Genomic DNA, 25,415 nt, shown 5'->3' on the forward strand with positions numbered 1-25,415 from the left:
AACTGTGAAGTGAGAGAAAAAGAATTGTCCCTACTTGTTGGTGACCCTGGATCAGGTTCTTGTACTAGAACCGTTCTCGTACGCTGCAAGGTGTACAGATGGAATCCACTCACTTAATTGGATTCCATCTGTGCACCTTGCAGCATACGAGAATGGAACCTGATCTGGACTCCTTGTTGGCTTGGGTAGGATAGACATTTAGATTCCTGGGAAATGATGCTCGTTGAGGTCGTTTCTTTGGGTTCTGATAATATTTTCTGTATGTTGAGCAGAGGATAATGGAGAATCATGTTCTTTATCCTGTAGACATCCATTGGAGAGGAATCTTGCACAACAATTTGCCCCTCTATTAAAAATTGATGACAGAGTTCAGTACATAGTTTGAGTTTATACTCCATGGTTGCTTACTTAATCAACATTGTTTTAAGAAGAATGAATGAGGGACAGAACTGTATTTTAACATGCAGATGCAAGAAAATGAGTCCAAGTATCAATGAGTTGAAGATATTTCACATAGGTATGGTTGCAGTAGTCATTTCATAAGGAGGAGAACTCTATATAAGAAAATGGATCACACATTTGCCTTTGCGAAAGGGGGATTTAACCTAGATGAATTAAACTATAGATGATTAGATTCACAATTCAAAGTCAAAACAAGGTTATTGCCAGTCTTTTGGATTTCATTCTTCCACTCTTTACACCTTAACCATGACTTAACTGTTCTAATTTTCAGTCTACTTGGTCATTGTAGTTCTGTTATTAAATGCTTATAAACAGTTTGATTTGTGTTGCTGATGCTGGCCAAAACACATTTGGAATCTGTTACATTCCTGTTCTTGACTTAGTTAAGCAACCATTTGCAAAATATGATTTTTCATCTGTTACAGAACAATGTTAATTCATCGATACCCTTATCAGTTGACTGCAGAGGTCATCTCAACTACTGGAGGGATAATAGCAAAATCCAGCCAGCCATGCATGCTTCACTTTAGAAGTCTCCCAATTCGATTGCTGCGTACATTTGTTCTGGGCATACCCTTACTGTTAGGTTATTCGACAGAGACCCAGAGGATCATAGTGGGACTATTGAAGCACAAGGAAGGAAAACCCCAGACAGAGGCAATAAGAATAACATTAATACCTAGGGCTGGAACTACTTCTCCACCAGAGCTGTACACAGCTGAGATTGTACTGAACTCTCATCTCCCTCCGAGAAAAGAGCTAGTCTACAATTGGAAATTTACATTTTACATTTGGGCTACCTTTTCTGTGTACATAATGCTTATTGTAATTCTTGTTTGTTGCTTCAAACCATTTGTCTTTCCAACATTGACACCAACAGGAGCAAGAGGCCAGAATCAAAGAGACCACTCTGTGGAAGTAGTTAACTTTCCACAACCCGAAGTTAGGGGAGATGGAGAGATCCCAAACACAAGAAGGAAATGGCAGCGGAGCAGGAGGCGGCGGCCATTATTTCCACACAGAATGGCCTTGACAGAAACTGTTGGGTCCTCGGCTTTGGGTACTACTGGTAACAGGGCAGATATGAGTGAAGTTATTGACGATTCTGGCGGGTTTACTGATTCAGAATCTGTGTGCCTTGGTGGTTAACTTGGTTGAACAGTGGAAGCTTTCTGAACTCTTCAAGTTTTTTGAACTGTAGATTTGTTATTGTTGTATAATAGTATAATGTTTTAAGTCAATTTTGATGTGAAAATATATCCTGTATCTGTGCAATGTGACGCTAGAATCGCGCTGTAAGCCTGTATCTTAATGAAGTAATATACGTAGAGGCAAAGATAGGAATACAGGAGGGAAATAGCTTGCAGTGCATAAGTTGGGCATGAGAAAAGTGTTGGATTGGATAGAATGCCAAATTCTTATCGAATTATCCTGGAGAAGCTCAGACTGCTAGACCCGATAACTAGAGCAGGAATAGTATTTGCTGATCCCCACCAATTGATTAAGAGAGCTTATGTATCGTCTTCATGTCTGCTGCTTGCTGTAGGGTCCCCTTCTCAACATGATTCCACCATTTGAACAAAAAGTTGTCCACCACGAGCCGGAACCAGGGTGACAGCTTCAGTCCCTCCTCACCTGCATCAGCTTTCTGTAAAAGCTCTCGCAGCTGATCCCGATTAACATACCGAACAGAAGAAACTTCGTCAGGGTTGGGATTCACATTAACATCTCTTACAATGAAGAGGAGGTAGTCCACTGTAAATGAAAACAAGAAGCGCAGAACTCTGGTTAGTAAAAGCAGCAACAAATTAGAGCTAATATACAGTGCACTTGTTGGTGTTATTACGTTCATGTTCTCCCCATTTGCCATCTGATGGAGCTTTGTACAGTATCCTGCCAAGGGGAATGAATTCATTCAATGGTAAGTCGGAGGCAGCAATGCCCAGTTCGTCAAATAGTTTCCTTTGAGCAGCATTACGTACTCCTGCTCAGATACCCAGCACCAAAACCACTAAGAAAGGAACCATAAGCAAAACACAAAAATACCAGTCTAAGCAAGAAAAATAAATACCGAGATGATTTTCCTCGATCAGCTCTGACTCGCGATACAGTGGGTGACTGCAACAGGTGTTTGTCCAAACTAAGGGAAATGTAACCTTCGTAGAAGAGCGTTGCTGTCCAGAAAATATCAAGTAGAACATGTTATTACCAATAACTGATAACATGATCAGTTTGGATTTAAAATTTTTCACATCGCATGATTTTATGGTATTTGCTTAATATATTAGGATTAAAGTTTAGCTTAGATGACATATAAGAATTCAATAATGATAAGCAATTTTTATGTCTCATGGAACTAAAACATCAAACTATTAAGATTAGATAGAGAATTCAATTGCTATTGCAGGCGATGGATGTGAAAAATAGGTGTCTGAAACGCCCATCATGTTTTTCCACGTCAACTGATCCAATACTCAGCAGATCCAAACATATATCAGAATATAGAACCATAAGAGAGAATAAATCTGGTACTGAAGATAAACCATATTGAGGGTGGGCCTTGGTGCAACGGTAAAGGTTGTTCCATTGTGACTAAGTGGTCACGGGTTCGAGTCTCGAAACAGCCTCTCTGCGAAAGCAAGGGTAAGACTGCATACATTATGACCCTCCCCAGACCCCGCAATGGCGGGAGCCTCGTGAACTGGGTATGCCCTACTGAAGATACACCATATTCCATGCATTGCCAAAATTTTGGGAAAACATGTTGAACAAGTTCAATACAGTAGATTACTTATGGAATGGCATCTATTTGTGACACATATAACAATCTGACCTTTCAAGGGGTTGCCTAAAACTTTTATCAATTAAGTACCTAAAAAACGTATTAACCCCCTCCCAAAAAATAAAAAGAAAAATTATGTCCGGACACCATGTAGCCTATTTTGAACAAATTATGTGCATAAATGTAGGTACATTTTGGTAACATGTGATACGTTTATAAACAAAGGATCATTGTTCAGGAGGGGAAAATAAGAATAAGGATTGACCAAGTGAAAAGAAAACAACTGATTAACTTGATGACAATATGGATTACAAATCTGTTACATAGTTTGTACCAAATATAGAAGATTATTTTCAAGTGAGAAAGTAAATGATATACCTGAAGCAACAATTCATACTTGGAGTTGAACAAAAAGACACTGAATGCCCGATGGAGCAAATTCTCAGACTCAATCTTTTCCATTAAATGACCTACAAAATAACAGAGCAGCTGGACAATGAAGATACAAAGCCAAGTCTAACAATAAAAATAAATCAATGTCATAAAAGCATATGGGAGAAGTAATTAGTCAGGGGAAAGAGCAGAAAGGATCTTCAAAATTGAGACTACAGGTAAGAGTACACATAGGCTAGTAAACCAAGCAAATGGAAAATTGTATAGCTTGGCAAACAAGGAAAATATGATACTGGCAGAAATTGTTCACGCAACCAATCATTAAGCAACAGCTTGTTTCAAATAAATTCAACAAAAACCAGTACTCAGAAAAGCCGCTCCCATGATGTCAGCATAATAATAAGTGGTGAACTTGCTATATCAAATTCTTGGAAAATATATTTCATGTCAGCATCAGATAATGACTAATAAGATTTCCTCACAAACACGCAAGCATGATAAACCAGCAAGAAAAAGATGAAATTTGATATTTAGTTTTAGAATGAATTTCAAGTAGAATAATGATAAAGACATCACAGATTGACGCTGTAAGTGGGATTATCATAAAGAACCTAGCAGCCAAACTCTTGATATCCCTCAAAAAAGTGTAAGTGGGATTTAAATTTCATATTTTCAATTGTACAGCTTAAATATGACCTCAATCTCAATGCAGTCAACAGATTTTACCACAGATTACATGACCTTGTCTAGTATACCATCACCAGTGCAGGTAAGGCATAATACATTAACATATTATGCTTCCCATGTTTCCACTGAGAGGTGAAAGGTGCAATTTCTTCTTCATAAGTAAAGGATTTCATTCACCAAGGCTATGTTTGGAAGCCAAGAAAATAAAAAACATAATGAGGCAAAAATCATGATGATGTAGTGATTGATCTATGTGTCTATCTCTCTCCTCAAATTCATATGTTTTTTCTTTTCTTGACATCCAAACATAGCCTTAGTGCTTAGGTTTAACTTCTATTTATTTTTCTTAGAACTCAACTTCTTTCTCTTTTTTTCTTTTACCTTGTCAAGGTTCTTAATGTTGTCCAATTAGAACAAAATAACAGAAACACGGCTTCCCAAGGGAAAAGGGGTCAGAATGGTAGATCCATCACAGTCAATCTTGAACCTAATTTGATCCACGATGAATCGACCAATCCTCTGACATTATCTGTGATTCTTTTGCAGATCCATCTAACACTGCCAGCGTATCAAACAATCCATTTTTTATTGGTCCCAGCCAATTCCTGTCCAGATCAATCCTCGAGAACATGTCAATCAACTAATAGAAGCTAAAATCAAAACATTTCCCTTCTACATCCAACATGTGTGCCCTACCATTTTCTACATGGTCAGACGTTAACCCGAAACATTTAATCTCCAAACAATAATTAGGAATTTAGGTAAGATCAAGTCTTCCACATAGTAAGTGCATAAACAAAATTCCAAAGGTATTTTAGTCATTTCACATTCTTTATAAAAGCGATCAAAATGTACAAGGGAAACATATTGGCTATTAAAGTCCTATGAAAAGTTTGAAAACTGTAAACTACTAATTTAAATGAATCCACACCTATAATCTGGAACTTAATTTGCTTACAACCAGAGTTTCATGCATCAGATTCATAGTTGACAAGGCGTCGCTTAGGAGTCCAGGCTCCCTCTGCTCAAAGGACACCTTGGTCGCCTAGGCCTCACCTAGGTGGCGCCATGTCGCTGGTGATGTCGCCTTGGCTTTTTTCCCCTCTACCGCCTTAGGTAGCCTAGCCGCCTTGACAACTATGATCAGATTTACGGCACTAATGTAACTTCAGAAGCTCCAAAAAATAATGCTCACCAGCTCTAGCGATCACCGTTTGAGTTTAAGTATGACAATGTCAACCATACACACTTTCTAAATTTATTTTTTTTTAAATTAAGAGATATGGACTTCCATCTTTACAACAAAACTTTCAGCCATTCATTAAAAGAAAATAATATTAGACCTAAGAAGATTAGGTTTCTACCTTACCAAATGATGTGTAGATCGAAGGAGGCGGAAGAGAAGAAAGGTCCAGCCAGCCTCCATCAAGCCCATCCCAATCAACCAGCCATTCAGCCCAGCGAGCCCAGCTTTTGGTCCACTATCGTGGGCCAAATTTAGGCCCATTACTATGTTTTAATTAGTCCTTGTGCAGGATACCTTTTAGTAGCTTTTATTTAGTTTCTATTTTGGTTTAGATTCTCTTCTATGAAATAGCAGCTTCTATTTTAAGTTAGTTTCCAGTATGCTAGGTAGTAGTTACTACATTTTTGTATTGTTTCTATTTTGAGTTGTATCCAGAACATAAGATCTTATACTAGGATTAGTTTCTATTTTACTAGGTTACTATTTTGTAGGGGTTTCCTTCTCCAAGCAAGGGCAGGCTCTAGCTGTTGTTTATCAATAAAAGAGGGGCTGTCTACACAGATCCCACAATTAGAAAAAAGAAAAGAGAATGGATTCATTGTGTTGATGTGGAGTTACAGCTAAGTTACTAATTTTGAAACCTAGTTGCTATTTTGGTGATCCTACAATATCTCTCCATCCCACTGTTGGATTAGGATCAACTACGGGTATTGAAGATCCTAGGGAGACCTATTAATACTGTTAATTTGGGGCTGATCAGACTTCTTGTTTGGGAGATATCACAAGTTTACTTTGCTGGTTGTGTCCATATGCGATTCTGCCTGTTGGATTGGAATCTGAACTTTCCTTAGGATTGCCTTGACCAAAACTAGAATGGTGTTTTCTCTAGTCATAAAGAGAAAAGGAAGTTGATATGGACTTTGTTTATCAACACACTGTTTCCTAACCAGACTTTGCCTTAGAAATCAGCACATTCTATTGATTCAGAAGAGCAAAACCACTTTTATATAGATTTCATTCAACTTTAGACCTGTTTTTCCACCATGCAGAATATACCATCAGGTGAAACACCAACACCCAAGCATAAATTATATGCTACGATGTACCTATAGTATACCAAAGTAACCAAAAGAAGCCCATCCCACCAAACCAGGTCTGTCGATCAGCAAATAATGAACTAAGAATTTAAATATGATGAAAATTAACCAGATAACCAGGTAGCCATGTCTTGAAAATTAATTAGCATCCAAATGGCGACTTACGACAGAATATATTCTTACAACAAATAAATAAGAGAGAGAGGACTTGCAATAAAATGGTCGAGTAGATTCTTTCCCGCATAACATTAAACAAGATAAGCTCTCACTTACAGTTATACTTCGAGTCATGTCCCACAACTTTATCATTCTCATCCACTAAAATGCATCTGCACACAATCAACAGCAATGAATATTAGCACTTCCATGAAGTCCAATATACTGATAATAAAAGATGCAGAAATTTAGAGTAGATGGCACCTTGTCATTTCAAGCTTTCAGAAGAGATAAAGGAAGTGCAATTCCATATTACAATCAGAAATCCATAATAAAAAGTTGATTCAATTTAATATAAAAAGAACTCTCTATATATTGAAAGCTATTATCTGGTACTAAAGGCCCAAATTTAATTACTTCCATCCAATCCTTAACACAGCATACAGATATTGCTGTGATTATCACTCCCTTGCCATGCTGCATGATTTCACTCTAAGGAAGTGATGTTTTATTATTGTACAAGTAACAAATTTTACATGCCCAGCATTTCAAATTGAGGTTTTGGAAGGAGTCAAATCAAGTAATTACATGAAGAATTTTTTTTTGCTTATACCCATAAAAAGTACAACAATAGTCCACATTTAGAAGAGAAAAAATATATTTTTTTACACAATCCCTCGATTCCATGATCAAAAGGCCATACCAATTGTCATGAATTTATTGATTCCACCCATTCCGCTAATAGTAGCAGGAAATCATCCACAACATGCATTTTTAAGGTGAAGACTAGTCAAGATCATCATACAGAACTTGTTTTCATCAACATAAGCCCTATACTACAAAAGAAAACACTCAACTTTCAAGTGAAGATTATCATTATGGAATCGCATCCGGTACTCAAAAAGCCGGCCTTCAAGTGAAGCACACGCTTCTGTCCAATAAAAAGGAACAAAATAATCCCAAAATGTGTTCATTACCCAAAACTCCAGAAAAGGGGGGGGGGGGGGGGTTGGGGGAGGGAACACAAAAACCACACAGACATAGATAGAGACACAGAGCTCGAACATATCCAAGCTCATCTTAAATCAACGAAATCATCCCAAACCAACGATCTCTTATAACAAAAAACCAACGAAGAATGCCAAACACTCAAACAATGATATCCGGTGACATAAATAAACAATACATAAACTAGTCCACAGAATTCAAAACTATCAATCGATTAAAGAAAAGAAACTATTTCCCAGAATCTCAAACCAAGTCAAACAAATCAAGCAATTCAATCATCACTCAGAACCAAATCTGATAGATGAACTTGTAAAGCTTCATCTCAAAAGACCGATTTGATGAGAGGAAGATGTTCATAGGGATATGGGATCTAACAGAAACTCACTCATCCTCAAACATGAGACGCCTCTGAACGGCATCCATACCGGCGTCAGTGACATCACCCATCGTTGTTGAAGGAGCTGCGGAGACGTTAGCAACAACAGAAGAAGATGCAGAGGAAGAGTAGGGACTTGTTGTCAGATTGAAGCGACAGAGAGGTAGAGGGTTTCTTATATAACCGATTCTGGGAGATGGGTTTGAAGATGGTGAGGAGAATACTAATAACTGATTGAGATTACGAAGATTTTGGATTGAAAACTTTGGAGTTGAGACAAGTCCTCCAGCTCGGCTTGTCAGGCTTAGAAAGGAAGAGGTCACAGAACCCGACATTAGTGGACTCGCTCGCTAAGCGCCTAAGCCTTTAAAAACTCACTCTCTCTCTCTCTCTCTCTGCCACTGCAATCTGCTTTTTCTGTCTAATCTGCCAGCGATACTGTAATGGTCTTCACTCACAGCTAATGCTCTTGTCTCTCCAATCTGGATTCTCTATGCGTTTTCCTAGAATTCTTGTTTGCCTTCCATTTATATAGGAGAGAAGGCCATTTAGTGCATTCGTCACTTTCACAAAAATTTCCCCTTTTTTCTGTATTTTTCCAACTAAAAGGAGAGGATCTGTTTTTATGTGATTTTAGGTTCTTGGCCTCTTGGGTTCTGAATTTGTTGCACCCAAAAAATAAAAAGTTCTGATAAAAAAAAAGATACTTTACACATATCCCCTTTGAGGTATCACATAATTATAAAAATACCCATGAATTTTAGATATTTAAGCATGCCACCCTTACTTTCCAAAAAAATAATTAATAAGTACCAATTGCATTAATCCGGTACTAAAAACGTTAGAATATATCATATATTGAGCAAATTGCCTTCCTATTAAAATAAACTTCGTCTTCCATTATTTTCCTTATTTCTACTCTATTTTTTGTTTTGATTTAGCCCTTATTTCTACTCTTGAAGAACCAAACAGCAAAGAACCATACATAGCCGCATCGTGTCTCCCTTCTCGGTTAAGCCCCCATCTCCTTTCACTACCTCTTCTCCTTTTCTTTTTCTTCTTCTTTTTCTTCTTATTCTTCTAAAACCTAGTCAAATCATTCACCATCCCTTTCTCTTCCATTCTCATTCTTAACAAAACTAAACTACATCTCTGTTACCCTACCCCCATTCAACTGAAACTCTTAGGCCCAATTCCTTTTATATTTGACACCTAAAGACCAAACTAAAATGAACTCTTTGATGCAAAAGGGGTCGAAAATAAAGATCAGTGGCAAACGATTGCATCTTAAATCAAATCCAAGAAGTTAGGTTTGAATCATAATTAGACCAAGCCCAAACTAGATCTATCCAACCTATTTAGATATTATCAGACATAGGCCTAACCTTGTCGTCAAAGGTTAACAATATTCTAACAGAAATTAAGAGTGTTAGGTCATAAACTCGGCAAGAATCATAAACCAGAATCATGTTCAAACGATACAACATTAGATCAATGAAAAACAATTTAAGGATAAAATGAGCCTAATCGTGGCAGGAGACTTTTGGAAACTATTGAAATCAAATATTTTCTACAAGATTTTAAGCTGAATCATCTAGACCATAATTAGAACAATGTTGATTGGAACTCTCGAATGTCAATTGCAGGTAAATAAAGGTTTTTCAAAAAGCTAGATAACCAAGAATTGGGATTTGTTACAAACCAGAATAAAAAGAAAGTAAAATCAAATTAAACAGGGGAAGGGCTTTGCCAGAAGTTGCAGCGACTACTAGACGAACCAGGATAACCGTGAGTCTTCTAATCAGCAGGCTCGAGTAGGAACATCAATGGTCACAACAAGTAGACTTCATTCATCTAGCTTGGGTTCAAAAATCTTTTCCCATTCTCAGCAAAGACATCAATAACTCTCAAGAGCAATAGCTCAATTGAGTCAATAATATCAAATCGGAGAAGAAAGGGGATGGCGGCTAGGATTGAGAAATGGAAGATGGAGGTGAGGTATCGGTGATAATGGGATGAGGGTTTCAATTGCAGGTTGGGATGAAAGGGTACATTGGTCATAAAGTGTCTAAAACACTCTTACTGTTCGCAATTAACAGGAACAACTAACAGAGTGGATTTACTTATTAATTATTTTGGAAAATAGGGGTGGCATGCATAAATATCCAAAACTCACGGGTAGTTCTATAATTATGTGATACCTCAGGAGAAGTATATATAAATTACCCAAAAAAATTGTACAGGCAGATTTTTAGGACAGTTTAAGAAGACCAATTAGGAAACCCGCCCTATTTAAATACTTTTGGGTTAATTTTTTTAATCAAGATAGCAAGATGGGTGGATTCAATTTTGAAGATAGACCTTTATCATTTTTACCAACTCTTTGGTATAATTCTTAGTTGGGAACGTGTTCTCCATCCAGGAGCATGCCCCTACGCCCAGGCACAGGGATACGAAATGACAATCGCATCTCTCCTAGTCAATGCCTGCACATGCTCTCTCATTAACCTAGGCGCTAGTGTTGGGACCATGCTCTTGGACAGAGTTCATTTTTCCCTTTTTATTTATATGTATGACTCTTTTATGATAAGTTATTTATGAAATTAAATTATGGGCAATAATAGTAAACATATGGTTACTACTGACATAATAAATTATATAATGAGATAGTCTTGGTATGCCTATGTGCACAATATATTGCTTTTCAGGAAGTCCATCTACAACATATTTAAACAAAAAGACCCACACAATATGTGTTGGGACCAATTCCAAAATACACAAAATAGGTCCCACCAGTTGGCAAATTGATTAAACAATTATATGAAAAACGGGAGAGATTCCTCATAATGTCAAAGTGGGAAACAACACAAATGAGAGGGCGAGAGACAAATTCAATTCATTCAATAAAAACTGCTTGTTCTTGCTATCGGAACTTAAGCATTTTATGTGGAGATGTTGAAGGACCTTTATCCGTCGCTGTACGCATTGTGCGGTGCAGCAGCGACCATGTTTGCACAGTGGGGCCCGCTGCTGCACCGTACGATGCGTACAAAAGCACTGCCTATACAACAGCGAATAAAAATTCGATGTTGAATGGATGCATTAACAGTTAAACTTTTGCTAGTTAAAAAGCACATATCCCAATATCCTCTATGCCCTTTGTGTCTTAAATTTGAGAAATCCATAATGCATGCTTTATTCTTTTGTGAATTTGCACTGTTTTGTTAGTTGGCTTCCTCTTGTAGATTTAATACAAAGAGTGTTCAAAGTAATACAACTAAAGATGACCCCCCCCTTTTTATCCCTTTATTCTCAAGGCTTTTTAGATAAAAATGATGTCATTATTCAATGAGTACCAATGCTTTGGTAATTTTGGAAAGCTCGGAATTCTTCTATGTTCCGTGACAAATTGAGTTAGAGAAGGACAAACCTAAGTATCATGATGCTCCTTGTAACATCCCGCAAACAGGCCATGAATATATTGTAATTTAATTTATTAAGGTATATTTATATGTACTATGGTAGGTATTATATGATCGTAAGATGTATTGATATGATACTTTTGCTTGATGTTTAGGACTTGAGAGCCTTAAGTACTACTATAAACAAATTGAATTTGTGAATCATTTTAATAAGTAAGGTGAGAGAATCATACTAGTATTTCTATATGATGTATATTGAAATGTATCAGTATTGTTGTGTTTTATGATTTGTAATATAGTGTATGAAAATTATATGAATTATTGAATGTGTTACAAAGACAAAAATATGAGATTATTGAATTTTTGACTTGTATGCATAATTAATGAATGTAAGATGTATTCAAATGAAGTTGTTATATGACAAATTGTACGAGTATATGTTTATGTACAAGAAATGTAAGCATGTGAATAAGACATATAAATATGTGTACGAGATATGTGAACAAAAGTGCGAGTTATGTGAACTAAGTGTACAAGATATGTAAAAGAGATTGATAATAATAGTACTATGAGAACATGACCCTATAAATAGTGTCCATTTTCCAGTAGAAGTCATGTACTGGATGAGGTTTCTTATGAGCTAAGGACTTATTAAAATCTTAGATGTGGACAAGCTAAAGACTCGTTAAAATCCTGTATGTGGACTAGCTAAGGATTCGATAAAATCTTGTATGTGATACGAGAGCGAGCTAAGAACTCGGTAAAATCCTGTATGTGGACGAGCTAAGGACTTAGTAAAATTCTGTAGGTGATACGAGATTATGAGTACGAGCCGTGTCATTCTTCTCATGGGTTACAAAACCGAGGTAAAATTTGATTTAATGATATGAGGTCACGCTAACCTCTTCTATATAGTGCACTATCGGTATTTCACAATATTGGATAAGACCTCAAGTAACAATAAAATGTTGTATTTATACACTATTATTGAAGCACATGAGTACTTGTTTATATTGTATTATGTCTTTCTCACTGAGTTGTTAGTTCATCCTTGTAATAAATCTTCTTTTTCAGATGATGAGTTCAGAGGAGGTGTACACAACTCCAAACTTTATAGGTTGTGAGGCACTTGGTGCACTAACCTTAGAGACAAATCATGAGAACTTATGATGTTTGGATAAACAATGTGATAATATAATCTTTTGATATAATATAACTTTTGATAACTATATTAATTGAATTTTAGTATTTGCCACCAATAGATATATATATAATGTGTAAACCTTAAATCCAGTTCCAAGTGTTGTTAAGTCTTCCGTTATGTATATATGTAATGCATGAGAGTTAGGTTATTATACAAATGTGAATGGTGGTTTCTATCCAATGCCCGTGAGGACAGTACCTTATACCGTGTCTGAGCTTGGGGTCATTACATCCTTATTGCTTTAAGCTTTTCTATTCCACATCCTTATACCAACCATTTTACCACATTCACTAATGGTGTATGAAAGTTTTAACATTTCTCTTGGTGGCAGGGGTGTTATTATTAAGAACAACAAGGGTTGTTGTGGCAGCAAAATTCAAGCATGGTAGAAGCTTCTTTAGTGCATCTATGGAATCAGAGGCAATTTGTGATAATCTGGTGTTAACTCGTAGCTTTCAAATTGGAAACATTTAGGGTGCGTTTGGTTGCGTAAATCCTTTGGATGTTGTCTGATTGGAGATTGTCATCTATTTGAGTTACCATCAAATGAATCGTAATTCCATAAAATAAACTGTTTGGTTACCATGATTCTGTGACATGATTCTTTTGGATAAACTGTTTGGTTACCCTGAGTCTATCACTTGGATTCACCCGAATCTATCCGAAATCTTGTTTGGTTATCCTGAGTCCGTGAGTTAGAATCAATTTAAATCTATCCGAAATCTTGTTTGGTTACCCTCACTATGTCAGTTGGAATTATGTTTGTTTTTTTTTTGTTTTTTTTGTTTTTGTTGATTTTAATACATGGCCCTCTTTTCTTACCTTTTTAAATTTAAAATTAAAATGCCTAGACTAAGAAAAATAGAAACGAAATGAGCATAGATGGAAAACCAGTGCCCAAGAGAAATCTAAAATCACTTGATACTTTGGAGATAAAAAAAAAAAGAAAAAAGCTCCTATATTAACAGGGGAGAGATGCACTTTTGCTTCATTGTTCCACCTACACCACTTCAACTACAGACCTAATGGTTTGGTCTTTCATGCTAAGGTCCTAAAGAAAAATGAGATAATTTCTTCTAACTTTCCATAGTTGATGAGTTAAATTTCTGAGTTTGCAATTGAATCAAATACGTACCGGATAAATATGCACGCAATTAAATGCCCATTAAGCTACCACGATTACACAAAACAATTAACATAAAAGACCATCAAAATACCACCCATCCATCCTCTATTCGGTTAGACCCATTCAATCTAGGGTTACAAATATAGAGATACATTGTTTCACAAATTTTAATTTAATTACATGAGTCACATGTTTTGGGCATACACCCCCTCTCAACCCCCTCCCATACTATTTCACTTGTTAAGATTAAGTGTTTTGTGAGTATCAAGTAGCTCCTCCCATGTCTTAGTATGTTGTTTGGCATCTTTAATTTTTTTGTGAGGTATCCCATCAGATAGTCCTTGGATTGACATGGTGTTGGTGAGATGGTTGGTGCATCCATGACATTATTCCTTGGTACTGATTTGAAGATGAAGATTCTCCCTCATCTATGAATTTAAACCACCCACAACCATTATTTTTGCCCTATATACAAAAAAAAATGATATTTGTAAATATACGGAGACCAACGTGTTACAAATGAAAATTAAGAAAATAAATGATGAGACACCATACCGAGGTGGAACGTGGGCAACACCGAAATCTCGCCCTACGAAGGGCCTCTAGTGCATCTTCTAACCTTGCACGCCCTTTGCCACAGTCACACATTCGGATGTGGTTGGCCCACATAAAAAATGATTGGTGGATAGGGCACTTGTAGAAACTTCGCCGGATTAGTTTTGGTTTTGGAAATTAATATTATACATTGCTCACCACAAATGTCACATCTAGCCACAATGTCCATCTAGCCAGTTGATCAATATCCCACTAGATCTTGATGGCCTTCGACGCTAGAATCGTGCATGAGATTGTAACAATTAAAAAAATGGGCATTTTTGGGAAATGTAATGAGTTAATGGATTCTAGATGACTATAAAATGATGTGCCGTTAAAGTTTGGTAAATTACGTGAAAGTACATGGGAGGAGAGAAGAGTATCTGTCTTCCCTAGTCTTCACATTTGGTCGTCTACTTCCATATGAGTATTCATTTTGAAACACAACAGCCCACATGTACAAAGCACGGCATGAGTTGCCCAAGAAACCCAAAAGAGAGAGAAAAGAGAGAAGGACAGAGAGTGACCATACGTTGGGCTCCACCTCAAAATCATAGAATAAGTAAAATGGGGAAATAGGAGACAAGGTTTCAATGACTCATTAATTCCTACTATCTGTTGAAGAAATCTCCATTAATGTTTAGATTCTATTTTGAAGATATTGGATCCATGAAAATAGAACCTTCAAACTCATCCCAAAAAGTTAAAAATTAATATAGTATGCATAGAAACTCCAAAGTATTTGAAAAACAATTCTAGCAATGTCACCAGAGACAGATCACCGAAAATCCATACCGCAGAGAAATATTCTAAAACACATCTTTAATACGAAAAGTGTGGGTTAGGCTTATCTATGACCCTTCTTAATATAGAAAAGTGTGGGTAGACGAACTAACATGGACCAAAAACTGAACATATACCAAGTTTCAATGCATCCAAACTTAGTGAGTCAGAATTACCACAATTTAATGGAATGCCCATTAAACCACGAAGCTATATCTTATAACAAAATTCACAGAAAATATAATTAAAACAACAAAATTGCATCCATAAGTATGAGGTGAAATTAGTCTAAATGCAAAGGCCAGCAAGTATAAGATGAAATGGATCTATCCAACAAAACATAAACATCTTCAACTGTTTAAAACTAAGCTAAACCATCCAAAACAAAGCTAAACCAAACAAAAACTATGGCTCCAAAGCTAAACCAAACATCTATCCAACAAAATATAAACATAAAAACATCCATTCAATTAGTTCATGCTTAAAACTATGGATCTAACCACATCTTCAATCGTATTCGGTTCACTTGACAAATATGTTGTATGAATTTCGGCTTGTCTTCGTCACTTGCGTCAAGAAAAGACTAGCCACGTCCTTGTCTTTCATTAAAGCTATTTTTGCTTGGACTTTCATTAAGCCATCAATGCCATCAACCTTATCAGCTGCATCGACTACACTTTGTGCAAGTTCGGTCCGTGTGATGTTTTTGTTGACTAGGTTATCTATGGCGTGCTATTCTTTTCAAAGGACTTGCAATTTTTTCAGCACCCCCTTTCTTTTTCTTCTCTTTACCGGTTGTGACATCGCATGCGGCCGCCCACGCATGCACCGCCACTCCCACGATCACGATCGCCACTGGCAATGGGAGTGGAATGAACATCTTCATATGGAAAGGAAGTGTCAACCACATTGTCATCCATACTTGGAGATTGAACCATATGGTCATTGTGAACATAGTCAACTGGGTGCATAGCATCTTCTCCTGTTGCTATCTCATTTCCTAACCAAATCGCAAGGGCCATATGGATGGGAAGCACTTTACGTGATTTGCCATATACTGTTCCTTTTTCTGTCACAATCAATTAAAATATATTGTAATATATGTATTGTCATATAATAGTTGTAAATACATTCTTGAAAGAGAAAGATTATTACTTTGAACTCATTCCACACGTGTTGTGGTGCTTCGAACCTCAGCTCCACTGGATTCCAGCCTATCCCACTATTCTTTTGTAAGTCACACAAAGATTTCACCCTTGCTTTCCAAACTCTATAATGATTCCGAGTTTGTTCCCAGTCATATACCATGCCATGCTTAATTTTTATGGCATTTGCTATCTCTGTCATTGTTCCTCCTCAAACCATTGTCTCCAGTTTTTCCACTTTTATGTTTGTTCTATGAGAAGTTCCATCATGAAGTAAGAGACTTCACGGGCCATGTTGCAATATCACGTGACTTCTTGGAACATTCCTCCGTAGCCATTAAATCTGTTGTGCTTGACTAATGAAAAAACTATTGTACATATAAGAGAAATACTAAACAATGTAAATTAACAATGCATACAAGTGCAACATACCATATTGACATACAAAACAATATGGTAATCACAATAACCAAACAAAACTTGTTCAAACTAGTTTAATGTAAAATACGCATATGAGTAGCACAAGCACAAAATAATGGGCATTGTACATCAAAACATATTGTTTCTAAAAAGATTGAGATAACTCAATCTAAACACATCCACATCATACAAAATGTCCATATTCAAACTTGTTCAAAGTAGACTACACAAAAGCAAATTACAAACATATTCAAACATTTGAGTTCCAAAGAAATTGAGATAACTCAATCGAATCATTCACATCATCAAAACCATTGAGATCATTATACATATCATCATCATCTACACCGCCTCCCATCCAGCTGCCCCACATGTTGTCACCATGCCTTCTCGGAATTGATCCCATTCCACATTACCGATACCTTGAACAACATTGTCATCATCCTCGATTCCACATCTGTTTCTCTTTGTTATGCTAGCATTGTTGGAAGTAGATTCTTCTTCTTCCTCGGCTTCGAAAAATGACTCCTCTTCCTCATAACTATTTACAGTCAAACACAAATTATGAAGAAGAACACAAGCATTCACAATCTTGACTTGTGTCTTAAAAGGATATTGGCTGATTTTTCAATATCTTGAATCTTTTCTTCAAGAGACCAAACGCACATTCAATGCAATTACGCAAAGAGGCATGTCATAAATTAAACAACTCCTTCTTATCTTGCGGCCCCAAATTAGAGTTTTTCCACTCTTTCACGTGATATCGAACATTACGGAATGGTCTCAAGAATCCTTTCGATTAGGAAACCCAGACATCAACAAGATAGAATTTGTCTTCAGTACCACTAACCTTCCTTCTCCTACCCTGTGTATGGCATTATCCAATATTCGAGAATCGTGCCGATCCCTGCGACAAGTATATATGTAAACTTCTTGTCAAAATCGCATGCGACTAGGATGTTTTGGGATATACATCCATGCCTATCACGAAATGAACGATGTTGTTCTACTTGAACCCATGTTGGGATATGTGAACCATCTATGGCTCCAACGCAATCCTTGAAGTATGGATAGAATCTACTACCGTTACTTGTGATTCGCTTATGCGTTGTTGTACTTGGAGGCTTGAGCGATGAGTGGGTATAATTTCATTATTCCATCCAATACCTTGTTAAAGTATCGACTTATAGTCTCCCAGAATGGCCAAACATATGTGAAACTACTCGGTTCTTAACATTATGGCCAACCGTGTGTAAAAATATCACCACTTGTTCCTCTACTTGCACTAATTTGTTGTCATCTGATAGACCCCTTTGTCGCAGACATGTCACATAAGCTAGAAAAGCCCTCTTGCTCAATCTTATCAAGTTTCGACACGTCCTCTCGAACCATCAATAATTAGTTGTGTCTCGTAATGCCACAGAGTCTCACGAATACGGTAAGGCTCATTATGAAGGAACATTTTTGAATACTTCTCCTTTGCTATTGCAATAGCGAGCTAAGATGATTCGCTGCGGATGGTTTTCTTGTCAATCTCACCGTCACTATCACTCTCTATTTTCATGTCATCATCATATCTCGATCATAATCCATTTATAAGCTAAGATGATTACTCTCTTTCACCTATCTCTTAAATATTCTTGAATTACAAAAAAAAATAAAAAAAAAATCGTTAATACAAAGCAATGTGCATACTTGATGTAACAAGAAAAATCTACAAAAGAAGAAATAAGTAAAAAACAATCTTCATAAAATTGATTGCTATATCTAATAAAAGCGAGGCCACTGCCTCTTTGACAAAATTTGTCAAGATTGTGGCCCCTCCCTATTTATCTAATTAGATTGGTTGAACTCTCAATCGAGTTTTAGAAGAGGTATCCTATACTTGGAGATCTATCCCTTATGCTATTAACTAGAGTCTCCTAAGATTCTCCCATTATTATTATACATAATAATAATGGCTTCCTATAAGCCTCTCAAGGTGGAATCAATTGGGACTCATAATTTTAGAGGAATGTAGCCATCAAAGTAACTTGATGAAAATCTTCTTTATCACATTATGGATGGATCTACCACAAACTGGAAAAAGTCTAGCATTCCTCTCTTTCTAAATGGTCCAATAACTAAGGTTTTTATAAAAAGAATCCATGCCTAAACTACATTGATTGAAGATAAAACCAAATATAGATATCTCTAGAACTTCCAATAACGATACTACATCTCAATCATAAAAGTAATAGCTGAAAGAAAACAAGCTGAGTACATCTAAGACAATGGTTAAATAGTTTGGGAAAACTGTCCGAATCAAATAATTTTACAAATGCCCATCCCCAAGGAAAGCTGTTTCATTGCATTAGAATTTACTTTCCGAATTTCCAATTCATGATTCAATCATGAAATGGCTACTTGTTTCCCAATCGATGTACATTTTTTTGTTAGACAATCAATGTACATTTGAGGTTCGAAATCCGAGCAATACAGCCATACAAGAAATATCACTGGAACAGAAGTTTAAGAGAGGAAAATGAGAATGCCCATTAATCTACATGAAGAATATTTTCCTATTCCTTCTGGATTACTCAAGTTCAAGCACTTTTTTCCCTTTGTTTACTTGTTTCTTCTAATTTTCATGGAGAAATTTCATTGAAAGATAAGTAATTGAAAAATAAAATAAATAGACAATATTATGTGGGGATTAAGTGATTACGCAATTATGTTTCTCCTCAAATATGTTTGGGTCTCCAACAACTTTAGACCTATGGAATAGAAATCATTTAAAGAAGCGAAAAACACTAGCAATATGACGGTAGTAAGTTATGAGTTACAACTATTGATCCAAGCAACCCAATGCGGGGCCTCACGGTGTAAAGAAGTTGGAACCGATGTATCAAGCGGCAAGATTGAATGTGGTAGGCTATACTTTTGATGTACTAGCATATTTTCATCCGAGACAATCCCATTATCGGTATAGTTATGATGTACTAGCATATTTCCTCTGTCTATAAAAAAATTACTATAATAATGCATGTGAGGAGGGCAGTGTACACCTTCGCTCGGAGAACCTTATCCAAGAAAACAAAACAGAAAATAAACAAGGAAAAGAAAAAACTAACTGTGTGAACTGCAACTCCTTCCCCCTTCAAAACAAAAATTCAATGAACATTTTCATACAAGCAATAGGTAGGCACAAGAAAGTGGTGAATCAACCACAAGCAGCAAAAGAGAAGGATCAACTCCACTTCAACTCATTAATAGTTATCTCAATACACTATCATCCCTTTGTCCCCTCACTCCCCTTCGAATTGGCTTTCAAAGTTTTTGGATTTAGTAACCTCCTCCCAATGACACTTTTTTTTGTGTGTGTGTGGGAGGGGGAGATGAGGTAGAAGAAAAGAATATAGAAAGTGCTGAATCCAAGAAAGTTACTAAAAGACTTACTTTCTAATTTTTGACTGAAACTCAAATCTAATAAATTTCTAATTCGCTTGCAATTTTAGCAACTCCGGTAAAAGCATTCCAAGTACCCTAAAAAAATTCAGGAAAAATACTGAATAAACACTAAATGGACAAGTATTTGGACCTGGTTTTGAGATTTATGCCTACAATAACCACTTGACCGGAGTTACGAAGCATGAGGGCATGGGTACCAAGCATCAATCTATGCAATTATAGAATACAACTCAAGTGAACTAAAAAGACAAAGAGAGAGAGAGAGAGAGAGAGAGAGAGAGAGAGAGAGAGAGAGAGTAGTTCCCTAAGCTAGCTAGGGGCAAGGTAGTCAAATCCACAAGCAAATAAATATAAGAGGAATTAATGGAGGATTCAAGTACTGAAACAAGGGCGTGGGGGTGGGCAGACCATGTGACCCTTTTCACCATTAAAAGAAATAAAGAGAAATTCTATTTATAATTTAAAAAAAAAAATTGAAAATACCCCAAACTCTCTCTCTCCCTATGTGCTATTTATTTAATCGAAAATAGAGCATTTTACACTAAGACAGACTCGGCTACTACTAGTTAGCATCTAGGCTGGTTGGTGGTGTATACCCATCACTCACTTCTGCTTCTTCGTCTGGTCTTTTTCTACTAATACTACTTGGGAGTCTTGGACTTCTATGGCCATGGGCATGGGTATGTGTAAAAGCAGTACTCGCCTATGTCTCTCGTTAATAAAGTCTCGCTGAGCTCTCTTCTATTGGCTCACAGTGTTCATCTTCCAGAATCCAAACATTTGGTCATTTGGCTCAATGGAGGTCATTCTCCCCTCTCTCTGTTTGTGTTGTTGGTGTGTGTTTAGGGAAGGTGGTCCTCTTGTTTGTTTTGTTTTTTTAATTATTTTTTGAATGTGTCTAACTGCTTCGCATTTTCTTGTTGATTAATAAACTACAATCTATTTTTCGTCAATGGGAACATGTACGTTTGAATGAAGGAGAGCACATCCATCTCATGAAGGAGTTGTTTGTTGGTTGTGAAAGCATTGAATGGCGAGTATTACAGCCAAGGTGAAAAAATCACCTGTTTTTGAATTTCTAGCATATTTTGGTTCAAAGCTGTTGTAGCGCCACTTAAGATTGGATGTACAAAGGCGAAACGAATTAAAGACTAAATCAAAATCCAGTGTAAAAACTCACCGAACAGGAACCCTAGACAAATCTTCGGTTTACACTTGAAAGAAGAACACCCAAATTAGAACCAAAACCCTAAAAAACAAAAATACAACGCAAACTCCATGTTCTAGGACAGAGAAACAGAGAGAAAGAGAGAGCACGATGCAAAATGGGTATGAAATAGCAGAGAGGGAGTGACAGAATCCGCAGAGAGAGATGAAAAGAACAATGAGATTTAGGAACGACATACCCAGGGAGCGAGAGAATCGCGAGACACTCCTATTCTTTCGAATGGTAGCAGAGAGGGAGGTATAGAGTCCGAGAGTGAGATCTGATCTTGCTCTCTTCTTCCCTTCGCGAGACACTCCTGTTCACCCTTCTCTTCTCGGCCGCGAGAGAACGCAAGTCGCGATAGCGAGGTTTTTCGATTTAGGGCACATAGGTATGATCCTCTTGGATTATCCTATTTATACCTAGGTCTGTAATTTGTAATCCAAATCGAGTTCTCCTATAAAGGTGAACTCAGATGAATGATCTAATATAGTGTAAAATGTAGAATTACATAATTCTTGTCGTCCGTTGGAATTAGGATACCAAACGGTTTAAAAAATTCAGAATCATGGTCCAACAGAATGATGTTCGGTCGATTTACACAACCAAACGCAGTCTTACCATTTCTTTAGATTCTAGTTTGCTTCTTAAATTCCTCTTTTGCATTTCTAGATTGGGTGACGCATCTAATTGTTGAGAATATTCTTCTGCCTAATCGATTTTTTTTCTCAGGTTGCTTATGCCACTGCTCCCATTTGTTTATCACTCTCTTCTTCCCCTATAAAAAGACATTCATGCCCTATTTTTGGAGAAGAAGACACAAGGAGCAGTGGCATAGGCCACACTCCCAGATAGACAATCACTTGTTTTTTTTAAACGAATGATGTTCTTTGCGACGCAGCACATGGGGCGCAGGTTGCGCCCAAACACATGGGACGGGGCGGGGTGAGGAGAGACGATCATTTCAGGCATCCACGGGGTCATTTTGCCAATCCCATGTGTCTGGGCACATGAAGAGAACATTTTCTCTTTTTTAAATGAGAGCTTTCATATGGAACAAAACCAGGGCTGGGCTAATTGGGGTTCGTTCAATCCTGGCCCGGCCACCCGAGATACATCCCTCACCTACATTCATGCTCCCTGAAAAAGACAATAAAGCTTGGACAGCCAAAGAGCAACTTTTAGCAGAGCTGTGTTGTGATTATTGGGTTTTCTCATAGGTTCTGCATTTGGTGCCGAAGAGCTGACTATGTGGAAGGAGAAGAGTCCAGGTGTGAAGATTCTCTGGCTATGGACCTTCGGAACCGCTGCTGGTACTGTATTTCTCCAACCCCCAATCTCAGTTCCTTCTTGTTCTTTGATGTATTTCTTAAGCCCTAGTTCATTTTCGCCACCGCCACTGTTACTGAATCAAACCATCTTGTACCAGTTCTTGTGACCAGTGTTGTGAGGACGAGAATAAGAGACATGGAAAAGCTTATGAATGCTGAACAGGGAGAAGCCATTCAACCCGAGTCAACTCTCATCAACGACTCACACGAGTTGGTTACTGTTTTTAAAGAAGATGAATCATAGCTCATAGGTAAGGCTTCAAATGAAATGGGTTTCGGATTTTCTCCTTTCTTGTTGGGTTTTCGTTTGTGTTGTGCATTTTTTGCTGGATTTTTGTACCTTTTAATGATTGGATTCAATTCAAGAAAACTGGTTGAAATAATGTCTTGGGGAAAGACTAAGTGTTCTTCTCTATGCGAAATACAACCGACAGTGTAACCAAAATAATAATAAAATAGATAGAAAAAAATGCATGCATCCATGAGTTCATTCAATCCGTTTGTTGTGTTTATAGTCGGGGTTTTTTTTTTGGGGTGGGGTGGGGGGCTAAAGGTCAGCAAAAAGATATATTTAAAATATGGAAAAAGAGATACAAGATTAACGTCTACGCATATACCCAGCCAAATACAAAAAAACAAAGAGGACTCGATACTCCACCTTCGGCATTGCCATCAGCAGAGCACAAGACCCAAAGCTTTGAACTAAGGCTCTATCTTTGGCATGGCCATCAGTAGAAACCTTAGCCAAAGACACGAGTGAAAACATTAAGATACTGTATCTAGGCATGTCTAGACAATCCCAGCTTATGTCCTGTGCAATGAAACTTGGATATAATGACCAAAAGCTTGATGGTTGCAATTCAGCTCCCTTTTTTCACTAACTTGTCCGCTGATACGTTCACCTCTCTGAAGCAATAAGAAATCTTCCATGAGATGGAAGATAATAAATGGCTGAAATGATTCTTTTGCAAAAAAATCCAGGAACAGCCATCTTCTTTGATGTTTCTTCTAAGATCAGTTGCGGCCGTTTGGGTAGGATTTTGGATTCCCCAAGAAATAGGCATATTGTTGTCTCCTGGGGTCTTGATTTGTCTATTTTACGTGCCCCCTCCTCTGCGTAGGCTGGGTGGCTCTCTCGTTTTCCCCCCCCCCTTCTTTCTCTCCTTCTTCTTGTACATCCCCTTCCCCCCTTTTTTCCTGCCCCCTCCTGGGGTAAGGTAATAGAGTTATTCATCCAAAAAAAAAAAAATCCAGGGGATTGTATTATTGAGGACACACTGCCCCATTGAATTAGAATCACATTCAATCCATAGCTGCCAAATATTATTTTCTTTTGCCAAGTTTAAACCAATAAAAAAAACATAAAATTTAGCAGTAAAGTTTGATTGAATTCCCAAATATTGTGAGAAGCACCTATTGGGAATTCCTTGTGAGTCTCTCAAAACACCACCTGCAGAGGCATGACCTGGATTACCCAAAAAGCAGCCATCAATATTCAATTTGAATGAATCCGAGCCAGATTTATGCCATAAAACTTCAATTATTTGAAATGATGGTAATGGGAGGAAAAGAAGCACCTAAATGCTTGGATAGAACCAGATCTTCCACTGATTTAATCTTACAGTCCATCAGAGTGGTAGCTTCTTTAAGATCACAAAAAATCATTTTCAAGATAGATTTAGATACCCGTCCTTTTACTTCCTATCTTCGTAGATTCATTTCATTCCAGATGTGGAGAGGCACTAGAATGAAACCAGCCATTCTGATGATGGATCTTTGAAGAAATCCTCTCTTTTCTCTTCTATTTGGTTTGGCATTAAGAAGGTATGAGAGCTGGTGACCTCTAACGAAAGGTGGATTATTTGCGATGGGTCCTCAATTAATTTTTGGCATGACAAGTGGTGAGGGGAGTTGGCAATTGCTGAATTCTCTAACAAAAGGTGGATTATTTGCGATGGGTCCTCAATTAATTTTTGGCATGACAAGTGGTTAGGGGAGTTGGCAATTGCTGAATTCTCTGGCTTGGATCCGTTTTTCTTTGAGGGCTTTGCACTAAAGTCTCTTCATTTATTGATCACTAAAATTTGGTTTCCCCCCCAAGTTTCCTCTACTTTTTTGCAGGATAACTTTGCCACCTCTTCTTGGATTCCTCTTCCTTATATGCATAATGAGGATAACCGGATTTGGAAGCTCTCCCAAGATGGTCGGTTTTCAGTTAAATTTGCTTGGGATAGTCTTCGTAATAAAGCCTTAAAGCCTCCCTGATATTCTATTACAACAACAACATTAAACTCAGTGGCATCCCAACTTAATGGGGTCAGCTACATGGATCCAACAAAACAAAGTAGTGAAAACTAAGGTCTAAACAAGAAAAAAGGGGATGAAGAGATGGGAAAAGAGGGATGGGGGATGAGATGGAAAAAAAAGAGGGGAAAATCACAAATGAAAGATGAAATATGAAAGCAAGAAGGAGGCACAACCCAACAAATCAGGAGAATCTTAGCTAAATGGGGTCTGCGACATGGA

The 25,415-nt window shown here is 37.3% G+C and overlaps 2 protein-coding genes and 1 long non-coding RNA gene across 3 annotated transcripts in view; 2 read left to right on the forward strand and 1 right to left on the reverse strand.

Annotated features, from left to right (window-relative positions):
* LOC122668465 (seipin-1) overlaps positions 1-1,746 on the forward strand; it is a 7,026-nt gene extending 5,280 nt beyond the window's left edge. The window contains exon 2 of the mRNA XM_043865026.1: positions 919-1,746. Within this exon, the coding sequence (XP_043720961.1) occupies positions 919-1,611 (693 nt within the window). The 3' untranslated portion in view covers positions 1,612-1,746. The remainder of the gene's footprint in view (positions 1-918) is intronic.
* LOC122669965 (isopentenyl-diphosphate Delta-isomerase I) overlaps positions 1-8,557 on the reverse strand; it is a 21,239-nt gene extending 12,682 nt beyond the window's left edge. Inside the window, exons 1-6 of the mRNA XM_043866889.1 lie at positions 8,217-8,557; positions 6,941-6,996; positions 3,623-3,714; positions 2,534-2,636; positions 2,309-2,446; positions 1,957-2,217 (exon numbers count right to left, since the gene is read on the reverse strand). Coding sequence (XP_043722824.1) covers positions 1,964-2,217; positions 2,309-2,446; positions 2,534-2,636; positions 3,623-3,714; positions 6,941-6,996; positions 8,217-8,542 — 969 coding nt within the window. The 5' untranslated portion in view covers positions 8,543-8,557 and the 3' untranslated portion in view covers positions 1,957-1,963. The remainder of the gene's footprint in view (positions 1-1,956; positions 2,218-2,308; positions 2,447-2,533; positions 2,637-3,622; positions 3,715-6,940; positions 6,997-8,216) is intronic.
* Positions 6,464-25,415, forward strand: part of LOC122669966 — a 26,267-nt gene continuing 7,315 nt past the window's right edge. The window contains exons 1-3 of the long non-coding RNA XR_006334107.1: positions 6,464-6,477; positions 22,708-22,871; positions 22,988-23,140. This is a non-coding gene — a long non-coding RNA (uncharacterized LOC122669966). The remainder of the gene's footprint in view (positions 6,478-22,707; positions 22,872-22,987; positions 23,141-25,415) is intronic.

The sequence above is a fragment of the Telopea speciosissima genome, chromosome 7 (genome assembly GCF_018873765.1).
Source record: "Telopea speciosissima isolate NSW1024214 ecotype Mountain lineage chromosome 7, Tspe_v1, whole genome shotgun sequence".
Taxonomy (NCBI): domain Eukaryota; kingdom Viridiplantae; phylum Streptophyta; class Magnoliopsida; order Proteales; family Proteaceae; genus Telopea; species Telopea speciosissima.